The following is a 24,444-nucleotide window of genomic DNA, read 5'->3' as shown; positions in this document are numbered from 1 at the left end:
TGGGAAACCCCAGGAAACCCTTGGGAAACCCCCAGGAAACCCCTGCGACACCCCCCGGAAAGCCCCAGAAAACCCCTGGGAAACCCCTAGGAGATCCTTCAGAGACCCCAAGAAAACCCCCAGGAGACCCCTGGGAAACCGCTGGGAGACCCCTGAGATACCCCCAGGAGACCCCCGGGAGACCCCCAGGAAACCCTTGGGAAACCCCCAGAAGACCCCTGGGACACCCCTGGGAAAGCTCCAAAAAACCCCCGGGAGATCCCTGGGAGACCCCTGGGAGATCCTCTTGGGAAACCCCCAGGAAATCATTGGGAAACCCCCAGGAGACCCCTGGGAAACCCTGGAACACCCCTGGGAGACCCCTGGGAAATTTCTGTGAGACTCTGGAGATACCCCCAGGAAACCCCCAGGAGACCCCTGGGAGACCCCCAGGAAACCCTTGGGGAACCCCCAGGAGATGCCCCAGGAAAACCCCAGGAGACCCCCGGGAAACCCCAAGGAAACCCCAGGAAACAGCCAGGAGAACCCAGCAATGGTGGCTTGGCCATCGTGGGACCCAGCAGCTCCATGCTTGGTGAAGTCTGGGTTTTGACTTTGTTTTCTCCTCCCAAAAAGAGCCACGAATTCCTTGGGAAAGGCCAAAGGCAGCTGGAACTAACAATGTTCCTTACACTGGAATATTCCTGCTGCTGAACTCCAGACTGGAGATTTACCCACAGTGAGGTAAATCCCACACAACCCCCAATTTACAAGGCAGCTGGAATGAACAATATTACTTCCACTGGAATACTCTCATCACTGAACCCCAAATGAGGTAAATCCCATGCAGTTTGAGTAAATAATAAATAACAAATTGGGTAAATGCCCAATTTACAAGGTAACTAATTAACAATATTTCTTTCACTGGAATATTCTCACCACTGAACCCCAGATTGGAGATTTACCCACCATGAGGTAAATCCCACATAATTTGGGTAAATAATAAGTAATAAATTAGGTAAATCCCCAATTTACAAAGTAACTAACTAATTGAAAATATTCCTTCCACTGGAATATTCCTGCTGCTGAGCCCCAGATTGGAGATTTACCCACAATGAGATAAATCCAACACAATTTGGGAAAATAATAAATAACAAATTGGGTAAATCCCCAATTTACAAGACATCTGGAATGAACAATATTCCTTCCACTGGAATATTCCTGCTGCTGAACTCCAGAATAGAGATTTGCCCAAAATGAGATAAATCCCACACAATTTGGGTAAATAATAAATAATAAATTGGGTAAATCCCCAATTTACAAGGCAGCTGGAATTAGCAATATTTCTTCCACTGGAATACTCTCACCACTGAACTCCAGATTGGAGATTTACCCACAATGAGGTAAATCCCACATATTTTGAGTAAATAATAAATAATAAACTGGGTAAATGCCCCATTTACAAGGTAACTAACTAATTAACAATATTCTTTCCACTGGGATATTCTCATTGCTGAACTCCAGACAGGAGATTTACCCACAATGAGGGGTCACCCACACAACCCTCAATTTACAAGGTAACTAATTAACAATATTCCTTCCACTGGAATATTCCCACTGCCGAACCCCATTAACGGAGATTTATCCAGAATAAGGCAAATCCCACACAATTTGGGTGAATAATAAATAATAAATTGGGTAAATCCCCAATTTACAAGGCAGCTAGAATGAACAATATTCCTTCCACTGGAATACTCTCACCACTGAATTCCAGATTGGAGATTTACCCACAGTGAGGTAAATTTACCCAGTGAGGTAAAATTCCACACAATTTGGGAAAATAATAAGTAATAAATTGGGTAAATGCCCAATTTACAAAGTAACTAATTAACAATATTTCTTCCACTGGAATATTCACACTGTTGAACTCCAGAACAGAGATTTACCCACAATGAGGTAAATCCCACACAACCCCCAATTTACAAGGCAGCTGGAATTAACAATGTTCCTTCCTCTGGAATATTCCCACTGTTGAACCCCATTAATGGAGATTTACCCACAATGAGGCAAATCCCACACAATTTGAGTGAATAATAAATAACAAATTGGGTAAATCCCCAATTTACAAGGGAACTAATTAACAATATTCCTTCCACTCCAATATTCCTGCTGCTGAACCCCATAACAGAGATTTACCCAGGATGAGATAAATACCACAAAATTTGGGTAAATAATAAATAAAAAATTGGGTAAATCCCCAATTTACAAGGCAGCGGGAATTAGCAATACTCCTGCTACTGAACCCAAGACTGGAGATTTACCCACAATGAGGGGTCACCCACACAACCCCAATTTACTGGGATGTGCTCCACGTCCAAAACTCCATGGGGACATGGGGACACAGCAGAAGGGATGTGGGATAGAGAACAGAAGAACTTCCATTGACTTGAGGAAAAACCCCAATTTTCCCAACAAAACAAAACCCACAAAGGCTCCCAGCTGTGGCAGCATGTCCCAGCCCAGAGCGGCCCAAGGAGAGAATTGGGGGTGGTTTGGAGGGGACCCCAAAGCCCTCAGTGAAGGGGGGCAGGGGAACAGGGGGCTCACCTTGGGAGATGGTGGTGCTGGGGTAGGACGAGTCGGGCAGCTGGTACGGGGGCAGCGCCGGCATCCCCGTGGGCGGGAAGCCCCCCGGCAGCAGGTGGTTGAAGGCTGCCAGCTGGTTGGCTCCGGCCTGCTTGCGCCAGCGCGCCCGCCGGTTGCTGAACCACACCTGGGGGGACAGAGAACACCTGAGCAACGCCTGACACACCTGGGTGTCAGAAAACACCCTGTGGGTGACACCTGAACAATGTATGTCACACATGGGGGACAGAGAACACCCTGTGGGTGACACCTGAGCAATGCCTGGCACACCTGGGGGACAGAGAACACCTGAGCAACGCCTGACACACCTGGGTGTCAGAAAACACCCTGTGGGTGACACCTGAACAATGTATGTCACACATGGGGGACAGAGAACACCCTGTGGGTGACACCCGAGCAATGCCTGGCACACCTGGGGGACACAGAACACCCCATGGGTGACACCTTAGCAATGTCTGGTACACCTGGAGGACAGGAAAAGCCACGCCTGGAGGGACAGAGAACACCTGAGCAACACCTGACACACCTGGGTGTCAGAAAACACCCTGTGGGTGACACCTGAGCAATGTATGTCACACATGGGGGACAGAGAACACCCTGTGGGTGACACCTGAGCAATGCCTGGCACACCTGGGGGGACAGAGAACACCTGCGCAATGCCTGGCACACCTGGGGGACAGAGAACACCCCATGGGTGACACCTTAGCAATGTCTGGTACACCTGGGGGACAGGAAAAGCCACACCTGGAGGGACAGAGAACACCCGTGGATGACACCTGAGCAATGTATGTCATATCTAGTGGGGTAGAAAACATACCATGGGTGACACCTGAGCAATGTATGTCACACCTGAGCAATGTATGTGACACCTGGGGGGACGGAGAACGCCCCTTAGGTGACTCCTGAGCAATGCATGTTACACATGGGGGGAGAGAGAACAACACGTGGGTGACACCTGAGCAATGTATGTCACACATGGGGGACAGAGAACACAGAGCCCACTCCATAGGTCACACCTGAGCAATGCCTGGCACACACGGGGGATGGGAAACATCCCACAGGTGACATTTGAGCAATGTATGTCACACCTGGGGGACAGAGAACACCCCATGGGTGACACCTTAGCAATGTCTGGTACACCTGGAGGACAGGAAAAGCCACCCCTGGAGGGACAGAGAACACCCGTTGGTGACACCTGAGCAATGTATGTCATATCTAGTGGGGTAGAAAACACACCATGGGTGACACCTGAGCAATGTATGTCACACCTGGGGGTCAGAAAAAACCCCGTGGGTGGTAGCTGAGCAATGCTTGTCACACATGGGGGACAGGAAACATCCCACAGGTGTGATGTTGTGAGCTGTGCTTGTCACACCTGGGGGACAGAGAACACCTGAGCAATGCCTGACACACCTGGGTGTCAGAAAACACCCTGTGGGTGACACCTGAGTAATGCATATTAAACATGGGGGACAAAGACCACAAAGAACACTCTATAGGTGACACCTGAACAGTGCCTGTCACACCTGAGGGACAGACAACACCCTATGAGTGACACCTGAGCAATGCCTGTCACACCTGGGGGACAGAGAACACCTGTGGGTGACACCTGAGTAATGCCTGTCATACCTGGGGGGACAAGAAAAGCCACACCTGTAGGATAGAGAACACTCTGTGGGTGACACCTGAGTAATGTATATCACACCTGGGGGACAGAGAGCACCCTGTAGGTGGCACCTGAGCAATGCCTGATACACCTGGGGGACAGGGAACACCCCGTGAGTGACACCTGAGCTGTGCCTGTCACACCTGGGGGACATGAAACACCCCGTGGGTGACACCTGAGCAATGTCTGTCACACCTGGGGGGACAGAGAACATCCCGTGGGTGACACCTGAGTAATGCATGTTACACATGGGGGACAGAGAACACCCCGTGGGTGACACCTTAGCAATACCTGGCACACCTGGGGGACAGAGAACACCCCGTGGGTGACACCCGAGCAATGTTTGTCACACCTGGGGGATAGAAAACACCCCACAGGTGACACCGGAGTAATGCCTGGCACACCTGGGGGGATGGGAAACATCCCACAGCTGCCACGTGAGCAAAGCATGTCACACCTGGGAGACAGAGAACACAGAGAACACTCCATGGGTGACACCTGAGCTGTGCCTGTCACACCTAGGGGACAGAGAACACCCCACAGGTGACACTTGAGCAATGTATGTCACACCTGGGGACAGAGAACACAGAGAACACTCCATAGGTGACACCTGAGCTGTGCCTGTCACACCTAGGGGACAGAGAACACCCCATGGGTGACACCTGAGCTCTCCCTGTCACACCTGGGGGACAGGACCCTGCAGGTCACACCTGAACTCTGCCTGTCACACCTGCCAGCAGCACCTTCTGACCAAAGCCAAGCCCAGGCTCGAGCTGCTCCTGGACCATGGTAGGTCCTTCACCCCTGGAGTGTGGAGGTGAATGCTCACCACCCCTCCTCACTTCCCTCTCCTGGCTGACCCCAAATCCCCGTCCCTGTCTCCCCCAGGATTTTGGGTGGATCCCCCCAGGATTTTGGGTGGATGCTGCTGTGGGGGTGGACAGGGATTCACAGAACGATCAGGTTGGAAGAGACCTTCAGGATCATCGAGTCCAACCCAGCCCCAACACCTCAACTCAACCCTGGCACCCAGTGTCACATCCAGGGATGGTGACTCCGCCACCTCCCCGGTTCCTGGAATCCCCAAAATTCAGAGAATTCACAGAATTCCCTCAAATTCTCAGAATCTCCAGATTGGAAGAGACCAAGATCATCGAGTCCAACCCAGCCCAACACCTCGACTAAACCCTGGCACCCAAAGCCACATCCAGGCTTTGTTAAACACACCCAGGGATGGTGATTCCATCACTTCCACGGGCAGAACATTCCAGAACTTTATCACCCTTTGTGTGAAAAACTTTTCTTGATATCCAAGCTATATTTCCCTGAGACTGCGTCCTGTCATTCTGTCAGTGCCTGGAGAAAGCGCCCAACCCCACCTGAGCACAGGCACCTTTCAGAAAGTTCTAGAGAGTGATAAGGTGACCCCTGAGTCTCCTTTTCTCCAGGCTGAGCACCCCCAGCTCCCTCAGTTGTTCCTCAGGGGTTTGTGTTCCAAGCCCCTCTCCAGCCTCGTTGCCTCCTCTGGATGCACTCGAGCATCTCAAGGTCCTTCCCAAAGTGAGGTCCCACACCCACAGTGGGGTTTGTGCCTTCCCGAAAAGTCCATCCCAGGGAGATGCCCCGCTGCCACCTGGCCCTCCCCGTTATCTGCGAGGCTGGGAATTCTGCCGGAGGATTAAGGACCATAATAGCGGCACTGTTAGGAGGGATCAATGGCCAGATTAGCATCGTGCTCGCGGTGTTAGACAAGCTCGAGAGATAGACCCGCCCTGCAGGGAAATCGGGGCTGGCTCCTCCCAGAGCCCTGCCCTGCCTGCAATGATGCCTCAGGTTCAGATTTTATGTTTTTCAGGTCCTGTTCTGCTTTAGTGTGTGGGTCTGGGCTTTATTTTAGGGATGGGAAGTAAGGACACGGGGCAAACAAACCCCCGGAGCAGGCTGGATTAGCAGGGCTCCCAGCAGTGCCCTTGTACAGCTGAGTCACAGCACAGCTCTGCACAGAGATGGACACACCTCGGGATAACAGCCCTGAAAGCTTCCCCGGCTTCTCCAGCCTCGGTGTGCTTGGGATTGCACCGAGCTCTGTGCTGGCACCAGCCCCAAAACGCTTTGCCACCGATGCCTCAGGTTTAGATTTTTAGTTTTTCAGATTCTGTGCTGATATTTCAGGTTCAGATTTTCTATTTTTCAGATTCTGTGCTGATATCTCAGGTTTAAATTTTCTGCTTTTCACATTCTGTGCTGCTTTAGTGTGCGGGTCTGGGCTCCCATCAGGGCATGGTGAGCTCTGTGCACAGAGCAGGGAGACAAAACAATTCCTGCTCTGCTGGCACCAAGGACAAATGATCCAAATCTCAGCCCAGGAGCACAAACCCCGTGGAATGGAGAGAGAAAAACAAGGATGGGACTGCATGGGGTAAAGCTGGAATGGGACAATGAAGTGCAATATGCAAATGGAGCAGAATTTATAAAAGTGAGAGACCCCATGAGTGGTCGTGCATTTTGTGACGATATTGGTTCATTTTGTACCATTTTGTGTTCATCTTGGACTCATTTTGTGACATTTTGGGTTCATTTTGTGCCATTTTGGGTCCATCTTGGACTCATTTTGTGACATTTTGGGTTCATTTTGTGACCATTTTGGTTTATCTTGGGTTCATTTTGTGACCATTTTGGTTCATCTTGAGTTCATTTTGTGACCATTTTGGGTTCATTTTGTACCATTTTTGTTCATCCTGGGTGCAGCCCTGGCTGGGCTCTTGTGCTGCCCAAGGTGGATCCATTGAGGAGATCCTTTCAATAAATCCCTAATTTATTTTTTAGCTCTATCCAGTCTCTGTTCTAGCTCAGCCTTCCCAAGGCATCACCAAGAGCTCTGCAGCCAGCCCAGAACGGTGCTGCAACCTCTGCATTAAAATAAACCCAGCCTAAACCCCAGGGCAAAGCTGAGCTCAGCTCTGCTGCTTCACCTGCGAGGCTCCAGAGGAGCTTTTGTAATTCCTGCTGCTGAACCCCAGAACGGAGATTTACCCAGAATTTGGGGTAACTCACACAACCCCCGATTTATGGGATGTGCTCTTAGGGGTTTGGCATTCCTGGTGGGTTTTACTGGGGGAAATCTGCATTTCTGCAGGGTAAAAAAGGTTCCCAAAATGTTTTATTGGGGGAAATCCCTTTTCTGCAGGGTAAAAAGGGATTCACAAGGGTTTTACTGGGGGGAAATCCCTTTTCTACAGGGTAAGAAGGGTTTCCTAAGTGTTTTTTTTTGGGAAATCTCCTTTCTGTAGGGTAAAAAGAGTTTCCCAAGTGTTTTATTGGGGGAAATTCATTTTCTGCAGGGTAAAAAGGGTTTCCTAAATGTTTTACTGGGAGCAATCCCATTTCTGCAGGATAAAAAGAGATTCCTAAGCATTTTATCGGGGGAAATCTCCTTCTGCAGAGCAAAAGGGGTTTCCCAAGTGTTTCACTGGGGAAATCTCCTTTCTGCAGGGTAAAAAGGGTTTCCTAAATGTTTTATTGGGAGCAATTCCATTTCTGCAGGGTAAAAACAGTTTCCTAAATGTTTCACTGGGGAAATCTCCTTTCTGCAAGGTAAAAAGGGTTTCCCAAGTGTTTTATCAGGGGAAATAATTTTTCTGCAGGGAAAAAAGGGTTTCCCCAGCATTTCATTGGGGAAATCTCCTTTCTGAGGGTAAAAAGGGTTTCCTAAATGTTTTACTGGGAGCAATCCCATTTCTGCAGGGTAAAAAGAGTTTCCTAAATGTTTCACTGGGGAAATCTCCTTTCTGCAGGATAAAAAGAGATTCCCAAGTGTTTTATCAGGGGAAATAATTTTTTCTGCAGGGAAAAAAGGGTTTCCTCAGCATTTCATTGGGGAAATCTCCTTTCTGAGGGTAAAAAGGGTTTCCCAAATGTTTTATCAGGAGCAATCCCATTTCTGCGTGGTAAAAAGGGTTTCTCAAGTGTTTTACTGGGGGAAATCCCATTTCTGCGGGATAAAAAGAAATTCCCGAGTATTTTATTGAGGGAAATCTCCTTCTGCAGAGCAAAAAGGGTTTCCCAAGTGTTTAACGGGGAAAATCTCCTTTCTGTAGGGTAAAAGGGGCTGCCCAAGTGTTTTACCAGGGGAAATCCCTTTTCTGCAGAGCAAAAAGGGTTTCCCAAGTGTTTTATTGGGGAAATCTCCTTTTATAGGGTAAAAAGAAATTCCCAATGTTTTACCAGGGGAAATCCCTTTTCCTCAGGGTAAAAAGGGTTTCCCAAGTGTTTTATTGGGGAAAGTCTCGTTTCTGCAGGGTAAAAAGTGTTTACTGAGTGTTTTATCGAGGAAAATCTCCTTTCTGCAGAGCAAAAAGAGCTGCCCAAGCTGCCTGGTGGGCTGGGTTTGCTCCATTTCAGCACAGAGAGCTCTCAGGTCTGCTCTGTTTGGGGTTCACGAGGATAAGCTTTCAGGCCAGATGAGAACACAGCTGCTGGGCTCTGGGAGGCCTCAAGAGCTGCAAAACACGATTGAATTTCACAGCAATGGGAAAAAAACTGAGCAAAAATCAGGAGTGGGGGAAACCTTCCCCCCTTCCATCAGGTTCCCAAGCTGCTCAGCCTCAGAGCAGGAGCTGGGCTACAAAAGGGTTCCCACACCTTGGGGGCCAACCCTAAACTCTCTTCCCAAATCCTGAAGAACCAACCCCAAACTCCCTTCCCAAATCCTGCAGAATAAACCCAAACTCCCTTCCCAAATCCTACTGAAAAAACCCCAAACTCCCTTCCCAAATCCTGCAGAGAAAACCCCAAAATCTCTTCCCCAGGTGCTGCAGAACCAAACCCAAACTCCTTTCCTCAAATCCTGCAGAACCAAACCCAAAATTCATTCCAAAATCCTGCAGAACCAGCCCCCAAAATCTCTTCCCCAACTGCAGCAGAACCAACTCCAAACTCCCTTCTTCAAATACTGCTGAAAAACCCCCAAACTCGCTTCCCCAAATCCTGCAGAACAAACCCCAAACTCCCCTAAATCTGCAGAACCAACCCCAAACTCCCTTCCCCAAATCCTGCAGAACCAACCCCAAACATCCTTCTTCAAATCCTGCTGAAAAAACCCCAAACTCTCTTCACCAAATCCTGCAGAATCAACCCCAACCCCCCTTCTCCAGATGCTGCAGAGCCAACCCCAAAGTCTGTTCCCAAATCCTACTGAAAAACCCCCAAACTCCCTTCCCAAATCCTGCAGGGCCAACCCCAAACTCCCTTCTCCAAACACTACACAGACACCCCCAAACTCCCCCAAATCTTGCTGAAAAAAACCCAAACTCCCTTCCCAAATCCTGCAGAACAAACCCCAAAATCTCTCCCCTAAATCTGCAGAACCAACCCCAAACTCCCTTCCCAAATCCTGCAGAACCAACCCCAAACATCCTTCTTCAAATCCTGCTGAAAAAAACCCAAATTCTCTTCACCAAATCCTGCAGAACCAACCCCAAAGTCCCTTCTCCAGATGCTGCAGAACCAACCCCAAAGTCCGTTCCCAAATCCTACTGAAAAAACCCCAAACTCCCTTCCCCAGTCCTGCAGGGCCAACCCCAAATTCCCTTCTCCAAACACTGCACAGACACCCCCAAACTCCCCCAAATCCTGCTGAAAAAACCCCAAACTCCCTTCCCAAATCCTGCAGAACCAACCCCAAACTCCCTTCCCAAATCCTACTGAAAGAACCCCAAACTCCCTTCCCAAATCCTGCAGAACCAACCCCAAACTCCCTTCCCAGACACCACAGAACCGCGGTCCCACAAGCCCCAAACAGGATCCCAATCTCAAAGTGGGCGCTTTTCTATCAAGTTTCCTACAAACAGTTCCCCATTCCTGGGCATTGTTCTTACAGGAAAAGGCAAATTTCAGCCAGGGCATTCTGCCTCCCCTTCCTGCCTGCTGGGGAGGGTCCCCTGAGCTTCCCCTCAGGGTTGGTTTGGGGTCCCTGGATCTGTTCCTCCTTTCTGGGGTGCTGTGGAGGCTGTTTGATCAAACCCCATTTGTGGGGTTGCTCTGGGGTTCCCTGGACCTGTTCCCCATTTCTGGAGTCGCTCTGGGGTTTCTCTGGGGTTTCTGGATCTGTTCCCCATTTCTAGAGAGCTCTGGGGTTGTTCTGGGGTTCCCTGTGGGGCTGCTCTGGGGTTCTTGGACCTGTTCCCCATTCCTGGGGTTGCTCTGGGGTTATTGAGGTGTTCGCTGTGGGGTTGCTGTGGGGTTTCTGGATCTTTTCCCCATTTCTGGGGTGCTCTAGGGTTCCCTGGATGTGTTCCTGGTTTCTGGGGTTGCTCTGGGGTTCTCTGGATCTGTTCCCCATTCCTGGGGTTGCTCTGGCATCACTTGGGGGTTCCCTGTGTGATTGCTGTGGGTTTCTGGATCTGCTCTCTGTTCCTGGGTAGCTCTGGGGTTCCCCAGATCTGTTCCCTGTTTGTGGTGTCACTCTGAGGTTGCTCTGGGGTTCCCTATGGGGCTGCTCTGGGGTTCCTGGAATCTGTTTCCTGTTTCTGGGGTTGCTGTAGGTTTGCTGTGGGGCTCCCTGGATCTGTTCCTCATTCCTGGTGTTGCTCTGGGGTTCATGAGGTTGGTCTGGGGTCACTCTGGGGTTGCTCTGGGATTGCTTTGGGGTTCCCTGTGAGATCACTTTGGGGTTGCTCTGAGGTTTCTGAGGTTGCTGTGGGGTTCCTGAGCCGCTCTGGGGGTCACTGTGGGGTTCCTGGGGTTGCTTTTGGGTCACTCTGGGGTTCCTGGGCTGCTCTGGGATCACTCTGGGGTTCCTGGGCTGCTCTGGGATCACTTTGGGATCACTCTGGGGTTCCTGAGGTTGCTGTGGGGTTCCTGAGGTTGCTCTGGGGTTCCTGTGGTGCTCTGGGGTCACTCTGGGGTTGCTCTGGGATTGCTTTGGGGTTCCCTGTGAGATCACTTTGGGATCACTCTGGGGTTTCTGAGGTTGCTGTGGGGTTCCTGGGCTGCTCTGGGGTCACTGTGGGGTTCCTGGGCTGCTCTGGCCCCATTTTACCAAACCCCTCTCCGGGCCCGCGGTGCCTCAGGCAGGCCCCAGGCCTAGCCAGGCCCCATTTCCCGCTGCCTTTCACACCACGAACACCAGAGCCCCCCGGCTCCCTTCGTGGTGCCAGTGAGCTCTGGGAGGTTTGTGGGGCCCTGGCAGGTCCTTGGCACCCAGCCCTGCCTGCCCAGAGCCCTCAGAGGGTGACAGAAATGGGTCACCCCCATCCTGCGAGCTCCGGGCCAGCGGGGCCAGCGGGGCCGCGGCTCCTGGCACCCAAACACCCCAAATCTGGGACAGGGCTGAGGGGACAGCCCTGAATGGACCCCGAGCACTTTGCATTCATCCAGCCCTGTCCATGGAAGGTTCTGGGAGCGGGGAGCAGCACAAAGGAATAAAGGAATAACCTAAATAACCTTTTGTGTGCCCTGGTCATGCAAAGAGGATCCCCCGGGTCTTTTTTGGTCCTGCATGGGTGGAAATTCCAGTGTGGAATTGGGGCTGTGGGACTGCTCTGCTCCTGAACTCTCACTGCCTTCCACCGCCACAGCTTGGGGATTTCTGGTGCTTAGGAGAGAAATAAACCTTGTCTTTGCAGAGGAAAAGGAGAGACATAAACCTTGTATTTGGAGAGGAGAAGGAGAGGAATAAACCTTGTCTTTGGAGTAAAAGGAGAGAAATAAACCTTGTCTTTGGAGAGGAAAATGGGAGAAAGAAACCTCTTTGAAAAGGAAAAGAGGAGAAATAAACTTGATCTTTGCAGAGGAAAAGGAGAGAAATGTTCTCCTTGCAGAGGAAAAGGAGAGAAAGAAACCTCTTTGAAAAGGAAAAAAGGAGAAATAAACATTGTCTTAGCAGAGGAAAAGGAGAGAAAGAAACCTCTTTCCAGGGCAAAGAGGAGAATAAATCTCCTTGCAGAGGACAAGGAGAGGAAGAAATGTTCTCCTTGCAAAGAAAAAGAAAGAAAGACGCCTCTTTGAAGAGGAAAAGGAGAGAAACAAACTTTGCTTTTGCAGAGAAGGAGAGCAAGGAACTCCTTGAAGAGGAAAAGAGAGAAATAAACCTCCTTGCAGAAGAAAAAGAGAGAAAGGAACCTCTTTGAAGAGGAAAAGGAGAGAAAGAAATCTTGTCTTTGCAGAGGAAAAAGGGAGAAAGGAACCTCCTTGAAGAGGAAAAGAGGAGAAATAAACTTTGTAGAGGAGAAGGAGAAAAACAAATCTTGCAGAGGAAAAGGAGGAGAAATCTTCCCTTTGCAGAGGAAAAGGGGGGGAGTAAACCTTGTCTTTGAAGAGAAGAAGGAAAGAAAGGGAACTCTTTGAAGAGGAAAAGAGGAGAAATAAATTTTGTCTTTGCAGAGGAAAAGGAGAGAAAGGGACCTCCTGAAGAGGAAAAGACAGGAATGAACCTCCTTGTAGAGAAAAAGAGAGAAAAAAACCTCTGAAGAGGAAAAGGAGAGAAACAAACCTTGTCTATGCAGAGAAGAAGGAGAGAAAGAAACCTCTTTGAAGAGGAAAAGAGGAGAAATAAACTTTGTTTTTGCAGAGGAAAAGGAGAGAAAGAAACCCCCTTGCAGAGGAAAACAAGAGAAATAAATCTTTTAGATGAGAAGGAGAGAAATGTTCTCTTTGCAGAGGAAAAGGAGAGGAATAAACCTTTCTCTGAAGAGGAAAAGGAGAGAAAGAAATGTTCTCTTTGCAGAGGAAAAAAGAGGAATAAACCTTTCTTTGCAGAGGAAGAGGAGAGGAATAAACCTTTCTTTGCAGAGGAAAAAAGAGGAATAAACCTTTCTTTGCAGAGGAAAAGGCTGGGGCAGGAAGAGCCACCCCACAAAGATCAAGATCCCAGTGCAGAGATCAGCACATCAAAATCCAGCACCTGAAGCCAAACCAGGGCCAAGATCCGAATCCAGGCACAGAGAGAGGAAGAGGAAGGTGCCAAAGCCACCCCAGCGATTTCTGACCTCCCCAAGGGTGGGAAAGTTCTTTTCCTTTTCCCAACCAAGAGCCAGAGACTGCAAATGCAGCTGGGATGAGGTGGAAGAAGATGTGGAGTGAGATGTTCTAAGGTGGGACAGGAGGATTTGGCTGCCCTGGGGTCTGATTTGTGTGATCAAAACACAGCTCGGAACAGATTTGTGCCGTTTCATGCCCCGTGTGAGGGGATTTTTGTCTCATTCACGCTTTCAATCTGTTCGGGATTAAAATCCACCTGTGCGAGAGCGGCGCCTCCCGCCCTGCCTCCCCCACCCGGTGTCATTCCTTTGTTTTATCGGAGATAAAAGGATCCTCGGGATCCCTTTACAGCCAGGTAGAGCCACCCTGGGGATGAGCCTTTTTGCTCTGCAGTGTCGGAGAAGAAAGGGAAGATAAACTCCAAGGGAGAGGATTATCAGCCAGGAAATCCAGTTCCTAATTACGCTCCTCCTGTGACTCCAGGAAAACTGTTGCTTTTGGGATTGAAATCAGCCCATTTGAGTCCTTACACAGGTTAAACTGAGGATAAACCCCCTATTTTTTCACGTTTTGGGCCATTTCCACACTCAGCCAGCTGAGATTCACTACGGAAGGTGCCAGAGTCAGTGCAAGACCTTGGTGTTTGCTGGAGCCAAACAAATGAAAAATTATAACATTAAAAAATCCACCTGCACCAAAAGAGGTTCCCAGGAGGTGAAAGCAGCTCTTCCCACCGAGCCTGGCTGGAGACTGCAGCCCCACGAGCATGTGCCATATTGTTAATAAATTATATCAATATATCATTATATTCTATATTATATTCTGTATTCTATTCCATATTATTATATCTTATAAATAGATTATTTTATTATTTTATTTATTGTTAATAAGGTATTTTAATATTATTATATATTATGATTTATTATAAATATTTTATTATTTTATTTATTGTTAACAAAGTATTTTAATATTATTATAGATAATCTATGTTATTATATATTATAAATATTTTATTTAATTTATTTTAATAAAGTAGTTAAATGTTGCTATATATAATATATATATTATTATACACACGTGTTTTATTATTTAATTTATTGTTAATAAATTAAATTTTAGTTTTTCATTTTATCGCCTTAACAGGCCCATTCTGCCCCTCATTCCTAACCCCGAGAAAAAAAAAGCAGAGCCTTTGCAGCTAATGACGTTTGCAATTCCTCCCCTTCCCCCAGCTCAAAGGTGGCTGGGGCCTTTTATGCTCATAAATCATTTTATTGGTGGTTGAAATCCCGAGGCTGGAGCAGCTCGCTGTAATGCGAGGTGCACTTCAAAGGGAACCTGCCTTCAGTTCCCGCCTGCTCGGGGTTTATCAGCCCCGAAAGATTCCCTGCCACGGGATCCTGTTACACCATGGCGAGCCTGGCGTGGAGCCTGGCCCGCCGCAGCCGCACGGAGGAGGGAGAGGAGGGAGAGGAGGAAGGCTGGGAGCTGCCGGGGAGGTTTCTCTGAGGCTGTGCTTACAGAAGGGTTCCCACACCTTGGGGGCCAACACCAAACTCCCTTCCCAAATCCTGCAGAGACAACGCCAAAATCTCTTCCCCAGACACTGCAGAACCAACCCCAAACTCCTTTCCTCAAATCCTGCAGAACGAGCCCCAAATTCCCTTCCCCAAATCCTGCAGAACCAACCCCAAACTCCTTTCCTCAAATGCTGCAGAACCAACCCCAAAATCCTTTCCTCAAATCTGCAGAAACAGCCCCAAACTCCCTTCTGCAAATCCTGCAGAACCAACACCAAAATCTCTTCCCCAGACACTGCAGAACCAAACCCAAAACCCTTTCCTCAAATCCTGCAGAAACAGCCCCAAACTCCCTTCCCAAATCCTGCAGAGCCAACGCCAAAATCTCTTCCCCAGACGCTGCAGAACTAAACCCAAAGTCCTGTCCTCAAATGCTGCAGAACCAAACCCAAAATCCCTTCCAAAATCCTGCAGAACCAACACCAAAATCTCTTCCCCAGACACTGCAGACCCAACCCCAAACTCCTTTTCTCAAATCCTGCAGAACGAGCCCCAAATTACCTTCCCCAAATCCTGCAGAACCAACCCCAAACTCCTTTCCTCAAATGCTGCAGAACCAACCCCAAAATCCTTTCCTCAAATCTGCAGAAACAGCCCCAAACTCCCTTCCCAAATCCTGCAGAGCCAACGCCAAAATCTCTTCCCCAGACACTGCAGAACCAAACCCAAACTCCTGTCCTCAAATCCTTCAGAACCAAACCCAAAATCCCTTCCAAAATCTTGCCGAAAATACCCCAAACTCCATTCCCCAACTGCAGCAGAACCAACCCCAAAATCCTTTCCTCAAATCTGCAGAAACAGCCCCAAACTCCCTTCCCCAAATCCTGCAGAACCAACACCAAAATCTCTTCCCCAGACACTGCAGAACCAGCCCCAAACTCCTTTCCTCAAATCCTGCAAAACGAGCCCCAAATTCCCTTCCCCAAATCCTGCAGAACCAACCCCAAACTCCTTTCCTCAAATGCTGCAGGGTTACCCCAAACTCCATTCCCCAGATGCTGCAGAACAAAACCCAAAATCTCTCCCCCAAAATCCTGCAAAACCAACCCCAAATTCCCTTCTTCAAATCCTTCATAACCAACGCCAAACTCCCTTCCCAAATCCTGCAGAACCAACCCCACACTTCCTCCCCAAATCCTACTGAAAAAACCCCAAACTCCCTTCACCAGATGCTGCAGAAACAACCCCAAAATCTCTTCCCCAGATCCCACAGAGCAACCCCAAAATCTCTTCCCCAAATCCTGCAGAGCCAACCCCAAAATCTTTTCCCCAGACACTGCAGGATCAACTCCAAACTCCTTTCCCCAAATCCTGCAGAACCAACCCCAAATTCTTTTCTCAAATCGTACTGAAAAAACCCCAAACTCCCTTCCCAGACCCTACAGAACCAACCCAGAATTTGGGGCCAGCGCTAGGGGAAAGGGCTGGGGGAAGAATCAGCAGCAGGAAAATCAGCAGCTGCTGGTTCTTCCCAAGAGCAGAGGAGCTGTACCTGCTGCTTTCGGGGTTTTCCCCACGGATCAGTTCCCAAATAATGCCTTAAAGAAAGAAACGTGTCCTAGAAACCACCTGGCATTGCTGAGGGGGAGCAGAGATCAGATGGAAAAATCTGGGATGGAGATACCCAAGGAGTCCTTGTGCCACTGCACCTTGCTCAGACACGCTCCTGAATATCCTAAATATCCTGGGTGTCCTCAATATCCTGGATATCCTGAATATCCTGAATACCCTGGATAGCCCCCAGGCCACCCATCTCTGTGTCTTAGGCTGGAAATGGGGCTGTGTGTTCTATTCCTATCTGTGGGGCAGTTAAATTCTATAATTGGGCAGTTTTCTTTATCTCTTCCACAACCAATCCTCCAGGAGATCTCTGCTGTCCATGGCCACTGAGTGTCCCTGCAGGGCTGATCCAATCCCAGCATCCCATGGGGAGATGCTCCGCCCAGGGGAGGAGCCAAGCATTCCTACCTGGATCCAATCTGAGCTTTGGGACACCAGGGCAGCCTTTGCCCCCTGCATTGCCAGAGGAGCAGCTTTGTGCTCCCTGCATGGCCAGAGGGAGCCCAGGCCCATCTCCAGCAGCCCTGGAGCTCCAAAGGAAAACTCCACCCTTCTCGTGTCGCAGACATCTTTTATGAAAAATTGTTTTTAAAAGATTTTTCCTCCTGAGAAGCTGAGAGGCCTCAGGAACAAAATGTAAACAATGATTATCTGCCGCTGTGGAATGCAACAGGTGCATCTGGGATTGGTCTCATGTGGTTGTTTCTAATTAATGGCCAATCACAGTCAGCTGGCTTGGACAGAGAGTCTTACCCACAAACCTTTGTTATCATTCTTTCCTTTTCTATTCTTAGCCAGCCTTCTGATGAAATCCTTGCTTCTATTCTTTTAGTATAGTTTTAATATAATATATATCATAAAATAATCAATCAGCCGTCTGAAACATGGAGTCAGATCCTCATCTCTTCCCTCACCCTCAGAGCCCTGTGAACACGGTCACACCCCAGGATCCCTGCTCCAGCAGAGCCACAGCTGGCACTGCAGGGTGGGCTGAGCCACCCTGGGATGGGGCTGTGCCACCACCCTGACACACAGCTCCTGTTCTGACTCTGTCAGTGTTGTTTTGTATTATTGCATTGGTTTTTAATTTGTTTTTGTTTTGTTTGTTTTAAAATTTTTCCTCTCTAGTAAAGAACTGTTATTCCTGTTCTCATATCTTTACCTGAGAGCCTCTTAATTTCAAATTTATAACAGTTCAGAGGGGGAGAGGGTTCACATTTTCCATTTCAGGGGACCCTCCTGCCTTGCTCAGCACACACCTGTCTTTTCAAACCCAGACACCCTGCTGGAGCAGCTGCCTGCCAGGATGGGGCTGGAGCGAATTATCCCAGCTCTGGGTCAGCTCCCACAATTTGTCAGACAAGGAGAGGAAAGGAAGGTCAAAAAGAGCCTCCTGTGGGAGGGAAAAAAAAACCCTGTTGTGCTCCTGCTCAGCCTAATCAGGACTTGATGTGGGAGAAAGATGGATGGGGTGGATGAGGAAATAAATGGAAACAGGGCTGGGAAAGCCAAGGAGCTGCAGCACCTGTTTGTGCTCAGGGGCTGCAGGAACCAGGTGGGAAAGGCTCTTTTATGGCCTCAGCACACCCAGAATGTTCCATGGGGTCAGCTGAGGGCTCTTCCCAGCTGGGGAAGGGGATTCTGCTGGGTCAGGGCCTCAACATATCCCAAATATTCCAAAAGGTCAGCTGAGAGCCTTTCCCAGCTGGGGAAAGGGGATTCTGCTGGGTCAGGGGATCAGGACACCCCAAATATTCCACAGGTTTGGCTGAGGGCCTTTCCCGGCTGGGAAAGGGGATTCTGCTGGGTATGGGGATCAAGACACCCCAAATATTTCATAGGGTGGGCTGAGGGCCCTTCCCAGCTGGAAAACGGGGATTCTGCCTCAGGGCACCCCAAATATTCCATAGGATCAGCTGAGGGCCTTTGCCAGGTGAAACAAAGGGATTCTCCCAGCCCAGGGCCTCAGGACACCCCAAATATTCCACAGGGTTGGCTGAGAACATTCCCAGTTGGAGAAAGGGGATTCTGCTGGGTATGGGGATCAAGACACCCCAAATATTCCACAGGATCAGCTGAGAGCCCTTCCCAGGTGGAACAAGGGGATTCTGCTGGGTGTGGGGATCAAGACACCCCAAATGTTCCATAGGGTGGGCCGACAGCCCTTCCCAGCTGGGGAAAGGGGATTCTGTCTCAGGACACCCCAAATATTCTATAGGAACAGTTCAGGGTCTTTCCCAGCTGGAAAAAGGGGATTCTGCTGGGTCAGAATACCCCAAATATTCCATGGGGGATTCCAAGGGGATTTTGCCAGGTCAGGGCCTCTCCCAAAACAGAGCAGGGCGTTGTCCATCTTACCAAAATCTGGAATTCAGGGGATGCAGGGGAGTTTTAGGGAGGAGCTGGGGAGACCCCAAGGATATTCCCTGCTCCACCCTTCCATGTGGGATCCCCTAAATCCCATAAAACCGCAGTGGGGACATTTCCTGTGCTGGCTGTGACACCAGGGACGTGGGAGCATCACCAAGGCCACTGAGATGATTCCTGAGAGAACAGGAAAAAAGTTCCCAGCAGGACACCCAGATTTGGGAACCCTTTGGGTTTTTTCCTGCTGTCCCTGCTCTGGTTCAGTGCTGAGCCTCCTCCTCTGGTGGGTGATGTGGTGGAGATAAATAATATGAAATATGAAATATTCCATTCTAAACCAGGTTAGTGGAGCAGAACAAATGGCTCCTCACAAATGAGATTATCCAGGGAATTCAGCCTGAATTTCTGCCGGCACATCCCAGCTCCTGGAGGTGGCAGCTGTTTGTGGGATTGCAGTGAACAGGTGAGGAGGGGTTTTTTGGGGAAACCACCTGGTTTTGGTTAAACAAACTCTTGTGAGCAAGGAAATATTTCATTGGGACATTGGTTTCTCTAGGGCTGCAGTGTTGCTTAAAAATTTCCTCAAGGGAATGGGATAAGGGGGAATGGGATAGGGGGGACTGGGATAGAGGGGAGTAGGATAGGGGGGAATGGGATGGAAAGAAATGGGGTTGAGGGGAATGGGATAACAGGGAATGGGATAGGGGAGAGTGGGATAGAGGGGAATGAGATTAGAGGGAATGGGATAACAGGGAATGGGACAGAGGGAATGGGATAGAGGGAATGGGATGGGAGGGTGGGATAGAGGGGATTGGCACAGGGGGGAGTGGGATAGAAAGGAATGGGATAAAAGGGAATGGGATAGAAGGGAATGGGATGGGGGGAGTGGGATAGAGGTAATGGGATAAAAGGGAATGGGATTGGAGGGAATGGGATTGGGGGAAATGGGATAACCAGGAATGGGATAGGGGGGAAATGGGGTAGAGGGAAATGGGATTGCAGGGGAATGGGATAGAGGGGAGTGGGATGGGGGGAATGGGATAGAGGGGAGTGGGATTGCAGGGGAATGGAATAGGAGGGAATGGGATAGAGGGGAGTGGGATTAGAGGGAATGGGACAGAGGGAATGGGATAGAGGGGAATGGGATAAAGGGGAGTGGGATAGGAGGAATGGGATAACAGGGTATGGGATAGCGGGGAATGGAATAGGGGGAAATGGGATAACAGGGAATGGGATAGAGGGGAATGGGATAGGGGGAAAGTGGGATAGGGGGAATGGGATGGGAGGGTGGGATAGAGGGAAATGGAATAGGGGAAATGGGATAACAGGGAATGGGATAGAGGGGGAATGGGATAACAGGGAATGGGGTTAGGGGGAATGGGATAGGGGGAAAATGGGATGGAGGGGAATGGGATAGAAGGGAATGGGATTGCAGGGGAATGGGATTAGAGGGAGTGGGATAGGGGGGAGTGGGATTAGAGGGAATGGAATAAAAGGGAATGGCATGGAGGGGAATGGGATAGAAGGGAGTGGGATAGAGGTTATCCCATTCCCCCTCTAACCCATTTCCCTCTATCCCATTCCCTCTAATCCCACCCCCCCATCCCCTTCCCCCTATCCCATTCCCTCTATCCCACTCCCCTCCATCCCATTACCCTCTATCCCATTCCCTGTTATCCCATTCCCTGGGATAACAGGGAATAGAGGGAATAGTGGGATAGAGCAAAGTGGAATAACAGGGAATGGGATGAGGGGAATGGGATAGAGGTTCCACCTCCACATGAGCCGTCCTAAAGCCAGGCTGAATCTCCCAGCTCCAAACCCTGCCTTGCCCAGTGCCACAGCTTTACCCCTCAGCACAGAATTAATAATATTTATAAATAAAATAATATTGCCAGGGAACAAAGCAGCTTTTGGCCACTGTTTGCCATCTGTGTTTTCCAGCTCCACATTTTACAAGTTTTGTTTGCCAGGGGTGATTTCAGCTGGCAGAGGAGATGCTACTAAAATCAAATATAAACTTCATATAAATTATTATCATTTATATTAAATATAATTAAATATAAACTTTAAATCCATCTCTGTGTTTTGCTTCCCTGATTATCCCTGTCTAACCCTGTAAAGAAATAAAAAAGTATTCTAAAAATTTAATCACTTCTTGCCAAGGGTGGCTTCAGCTGGCAGAGGAGATGCCGCTAAAATCAAATATAAACTTTATATAAATTGTTATAATTTTTATTAAATTCAAATAAAATATAAACTTTAAAAACTTCCCTATGTTTTGCTTCCCTGATTATCCCAGTCTAACCGTGGATCTGAGCACACCTCAGACCATGTAATGTAAAGAAACAAAAAAGCACTCTAAAAATTGTCCTCTAATTCTTATTACTCTTCCTTTTAATTACTGTTAATAAATTTTTCTAGATACCCTTTTAAAACTTTAAGCCTACTTTACATTTCTCCTAATCCTACCTCACAACAAAAAAATAAATACATTGGTAATCACTCCCTTGGCAGGAGTGATTTCAGCTGGCAGAGGAGATGCTGCTAAACTCAAATATAAACTTTCTATAAATTATTATAATTTATTTATATAAAATATAAATAAAATGTTGTATTAAATAAAAATAAAATTTTAACTTTCTATAAATTATTATAATTTATATTAAATATTACTAAATATAAACTTTAAGCCCTTCCCTGTGTTTGCTTCCCTGATTATCCCTGGATCTGAGCTAGCACTTGGGGAAGGTGACAAACAACCAGGAAGGGCTGGGTGCTGTGAGAAAATTGCAATATTTTAGAAAAATTATTAAATATATTAAAAATCTATTTCTAAATGTATAATATATAATATATAATATATAATATATAATATATAATATATAATATATAATATATAATATATAATATATAATATATAGATATTATTAAATATATAAAAATATATTTATCTTAAATAAATATTTCATCAGTATTTTTCTCCTGGCAGCCCAACCTGGATGCTTTAAGAGCTGCATTGGAACATTTCGGGGCCAGCTTTGTTGTTGGCACCCCTGGGAGCTGCAGGAGGTGCCAGGGGCAGATTCTGCTTCTTCCTGGCTCAGCCAGGCTGGGTTAGCAGCACCTCCAGCCCTCCATCCATCAGAGGATCCTCCATCCACCAAAGGACGGGGATCAGGCTCCAGGGAGCATTTTCTGCTGTGAAATTCTCCCCTTGGGTCATGGATTCCCTGCCCTAAATAAGCCGGCCCTACAGACCCTCAGGATGATCCCATTCCCATTTCCACACATCCCACCAGCCCAGGGTGCTCCAAGCTGGCCTTGGGCACTTCCAGGGATCTCCAGCTGTTCTCTCCCAGGGCCTCCCCAGCTCACAGCCAGGAACTTCCTTCCAAAATCCCACCTAAACCTTCCTTCCCCCAGAGAATTCCCATTCCCCATTCCCCGTTCCCCATTCCCATTCCCCCTTCCCATTCCTGTCCCCATTCCCATTCCTCATTCCCCATTCCCATTCCCCCTTCCCATTCATGTTCCCATTCACCATTCCCCATTCCTATTCCCATTCCCCATTCCACATTCCCCATTTCCCATTCCCCTTCCCCATTCCTGTCCCCATTCCTCATTCCCATTCCCATTCCCATTCCCATTCCCCATTCCCATTCCCCATTCCCCATTCCCCATTCCCCATTCCCATTCCCCATTCCCCATTCCCCATTCCCCATTCCCATTCCCCCTTCCCATTCCTGTCCCCATTCACCATTCCCATTCTCATTCTCATTCCTGTCCCCATTCCCATTCCCCATTCCCATTCCCCATTCCCCATTCCCATTCCCCATTCCCATTCCCCATTCCCATTCCCCATTCCCATTCCCCATTCCCCATTCCCCATTCCCCATTCCCCATTCCCCATTCCCCATTCCCCATTCCCATTCCCCATTCCCGATTCCCATTCCCCATTCCCATTCCCATTCCCATTCCCATTCCCATTTCCATTCCCATTCCCCTGTCCTCACACCCCAGGCCCTTCACAAAAGAATTCAAATTCAGGCAATTCATCCTCGCCTGAAGCTCAGGTGGGGAAAGATTTTCTGCTGGATCTTGCAGCTCCTTCCCATGGAAAAGGGAATTTCTCGGTGTGGTGAATGTAAATGCAAATGGAATGTTAAGAAACAAAAAAGGTATTCTAAAAATTTCATCCTAATTCTTACTGCTCTTTCTTTTAATTACTAAATAATAAATTCATTAATTTATTAAATTTAAAATAATTTATTAATTTAATAATAAATGGTTTTATAATTTATTAATTTAATTTTAAAAACCTATTTTACCTTTCTCCTAATCCTACCTCACAGCAAAAAATAAATACATTTGTAATTAACCAATACTGAAGCCACCCATGGAATTCCTTTTGTGGGGCCGAGGTGCTGCTGAATGAAATATCCCCAAAAATCCACATTTCTGTGGAATGCTCCCAGATCCCAGAATTGCTCCAAGACTTTTGGGGGGAAAAATCAAGGCTGATTTTTTGGGTGTAAAATTTCAGAGCCTTCAATCTCTGGCTCAATCACAGCACTGGGAGAAGAAGGAGAATATCTGGAAATATTCCCTCTGCTCCAGGGAATATTTGTGGAAAAATATTGGAGAAATCTCCAAGTTAGAAGTGGATAATTTGGACAGTTTTGTTTTACTTCCCATTTCTTCCTGCCGGTGAAATAACAGCAATAGGCAGCGAGGGTTGTTGGTAACCCACCCTAAAAATGGAACAGCTTTGGGAAAACCACTCCACAACTGGGATTGTCCAGGACAGGGATTATTTCCAGCTCCCCAGCCCCATGGCTGCCAGCCCTGGTGGCTTTTGTGACACTGACATCGCTTGGAGAGGTCATTTCTACACCTACAGAAGAATCTCCTGCCAAAAGGATTTTCCTGGTGAATTCCACCCCACAAACAAATTCCCCGTTGTTTATGGGAAATGGATTGTTCTGGGAAAAAGTCCCTCCACCAGGAATGCCAGGGAGAAAAGCTTCATAGTTGTCACAAAATCCCTTTTAAGAGTTTTGGGGTTTTTTTTCCCCCACATCAAAACTTTGACATCATCCGTGAGATAATCACAAAAACGGGTGAAAAATCCCAGAAAACACCCAAGATCAAAATCAAAGCTACCGCTAAATGAACGGAGAGAATTCCTGTTAATTCCCTAATGCCCGGGACATTCGCGGGTTGTTTTCTGGCAGGGAGGGCGGCAAGGGGAGCTCACAGATGGGTGAGAATTCCTCCAGGACATTCCCTGAGTCAGGACAGCGACAAATCCCTGGAATTCGCACGGAAATCCGCTCGGGCTCATCCCTGGCTCGGCTCAGCCCGGGATTAACCCGTTCACACTGGAAGGCTGGGCTGGAATGCGCGTCCCGAACACCCAAACACCCAAACGCCGCCGTGACCCGGCCGGAACCCCGCGGGAAACCGGAGCCGCCGCGGCTGCCCCGGCCCCGTCCGGCTCGGGGGGTTTAGGAGCTGTCAGCGCGTCGGGGCTTCGGTTATCCCGACAGCTCCGCTTATCCCGACAGCTGCCGGGACGGGCGGACACCGCCTGCGGCTCCCCCGAACGGAGCGGAACGGAACGGGAATGGGAAAGGAAGCGGGAGCGGGAAAATGGGAGTGGGA

The 24,444-nt window shown here is 48.5% G+C and overlaps 1 protein-coding gene across 4 annotated transcripts in view; it reads right to left on the bottom strand.

The window, feature by feature from the left end:
* The window catches only part of PAX7 (paired box 7), a 153,459-nt gene that overhangs the window by 61,970 nt on the left and 67,045 nt on the right, over positions 1 to 24,444 (bottom strand). For all 4 annotated transcript variants that reach the window (XM_074558561.1, XM_074558563.1, XM_074558564.1 and 1 more), the window contains exon 7: positions 2,587 to 2,752. In XM_074558561.1, the coding sequence (XP_074414662.1) occupies positions 2,587 to 2,752 (166 nt within the window). The remainder of the gene's footprint in view (positions 1 to 2,586; positions 2,753 to 24,444) is intronic.

This window comes from Zonotrichia albicollis, chromosome 25, assembly GCF_047830755.1.
Source record: "Zonotrichia albicollis isolate bZonAlb1 chromosome 25, bZonAlb1.hap1, whole genome shotgun sequence".
NCBI lineage: Eukaryota > Metazoa > Chordata > Aves > Passeriformes > Passerellidae > Zonotrichia > Zonotrichia albicollis.
Note: the sequence above shows the minus strand (reverse complement) of the source record. Positions and strands in the feature narration are given on the sequence as shown.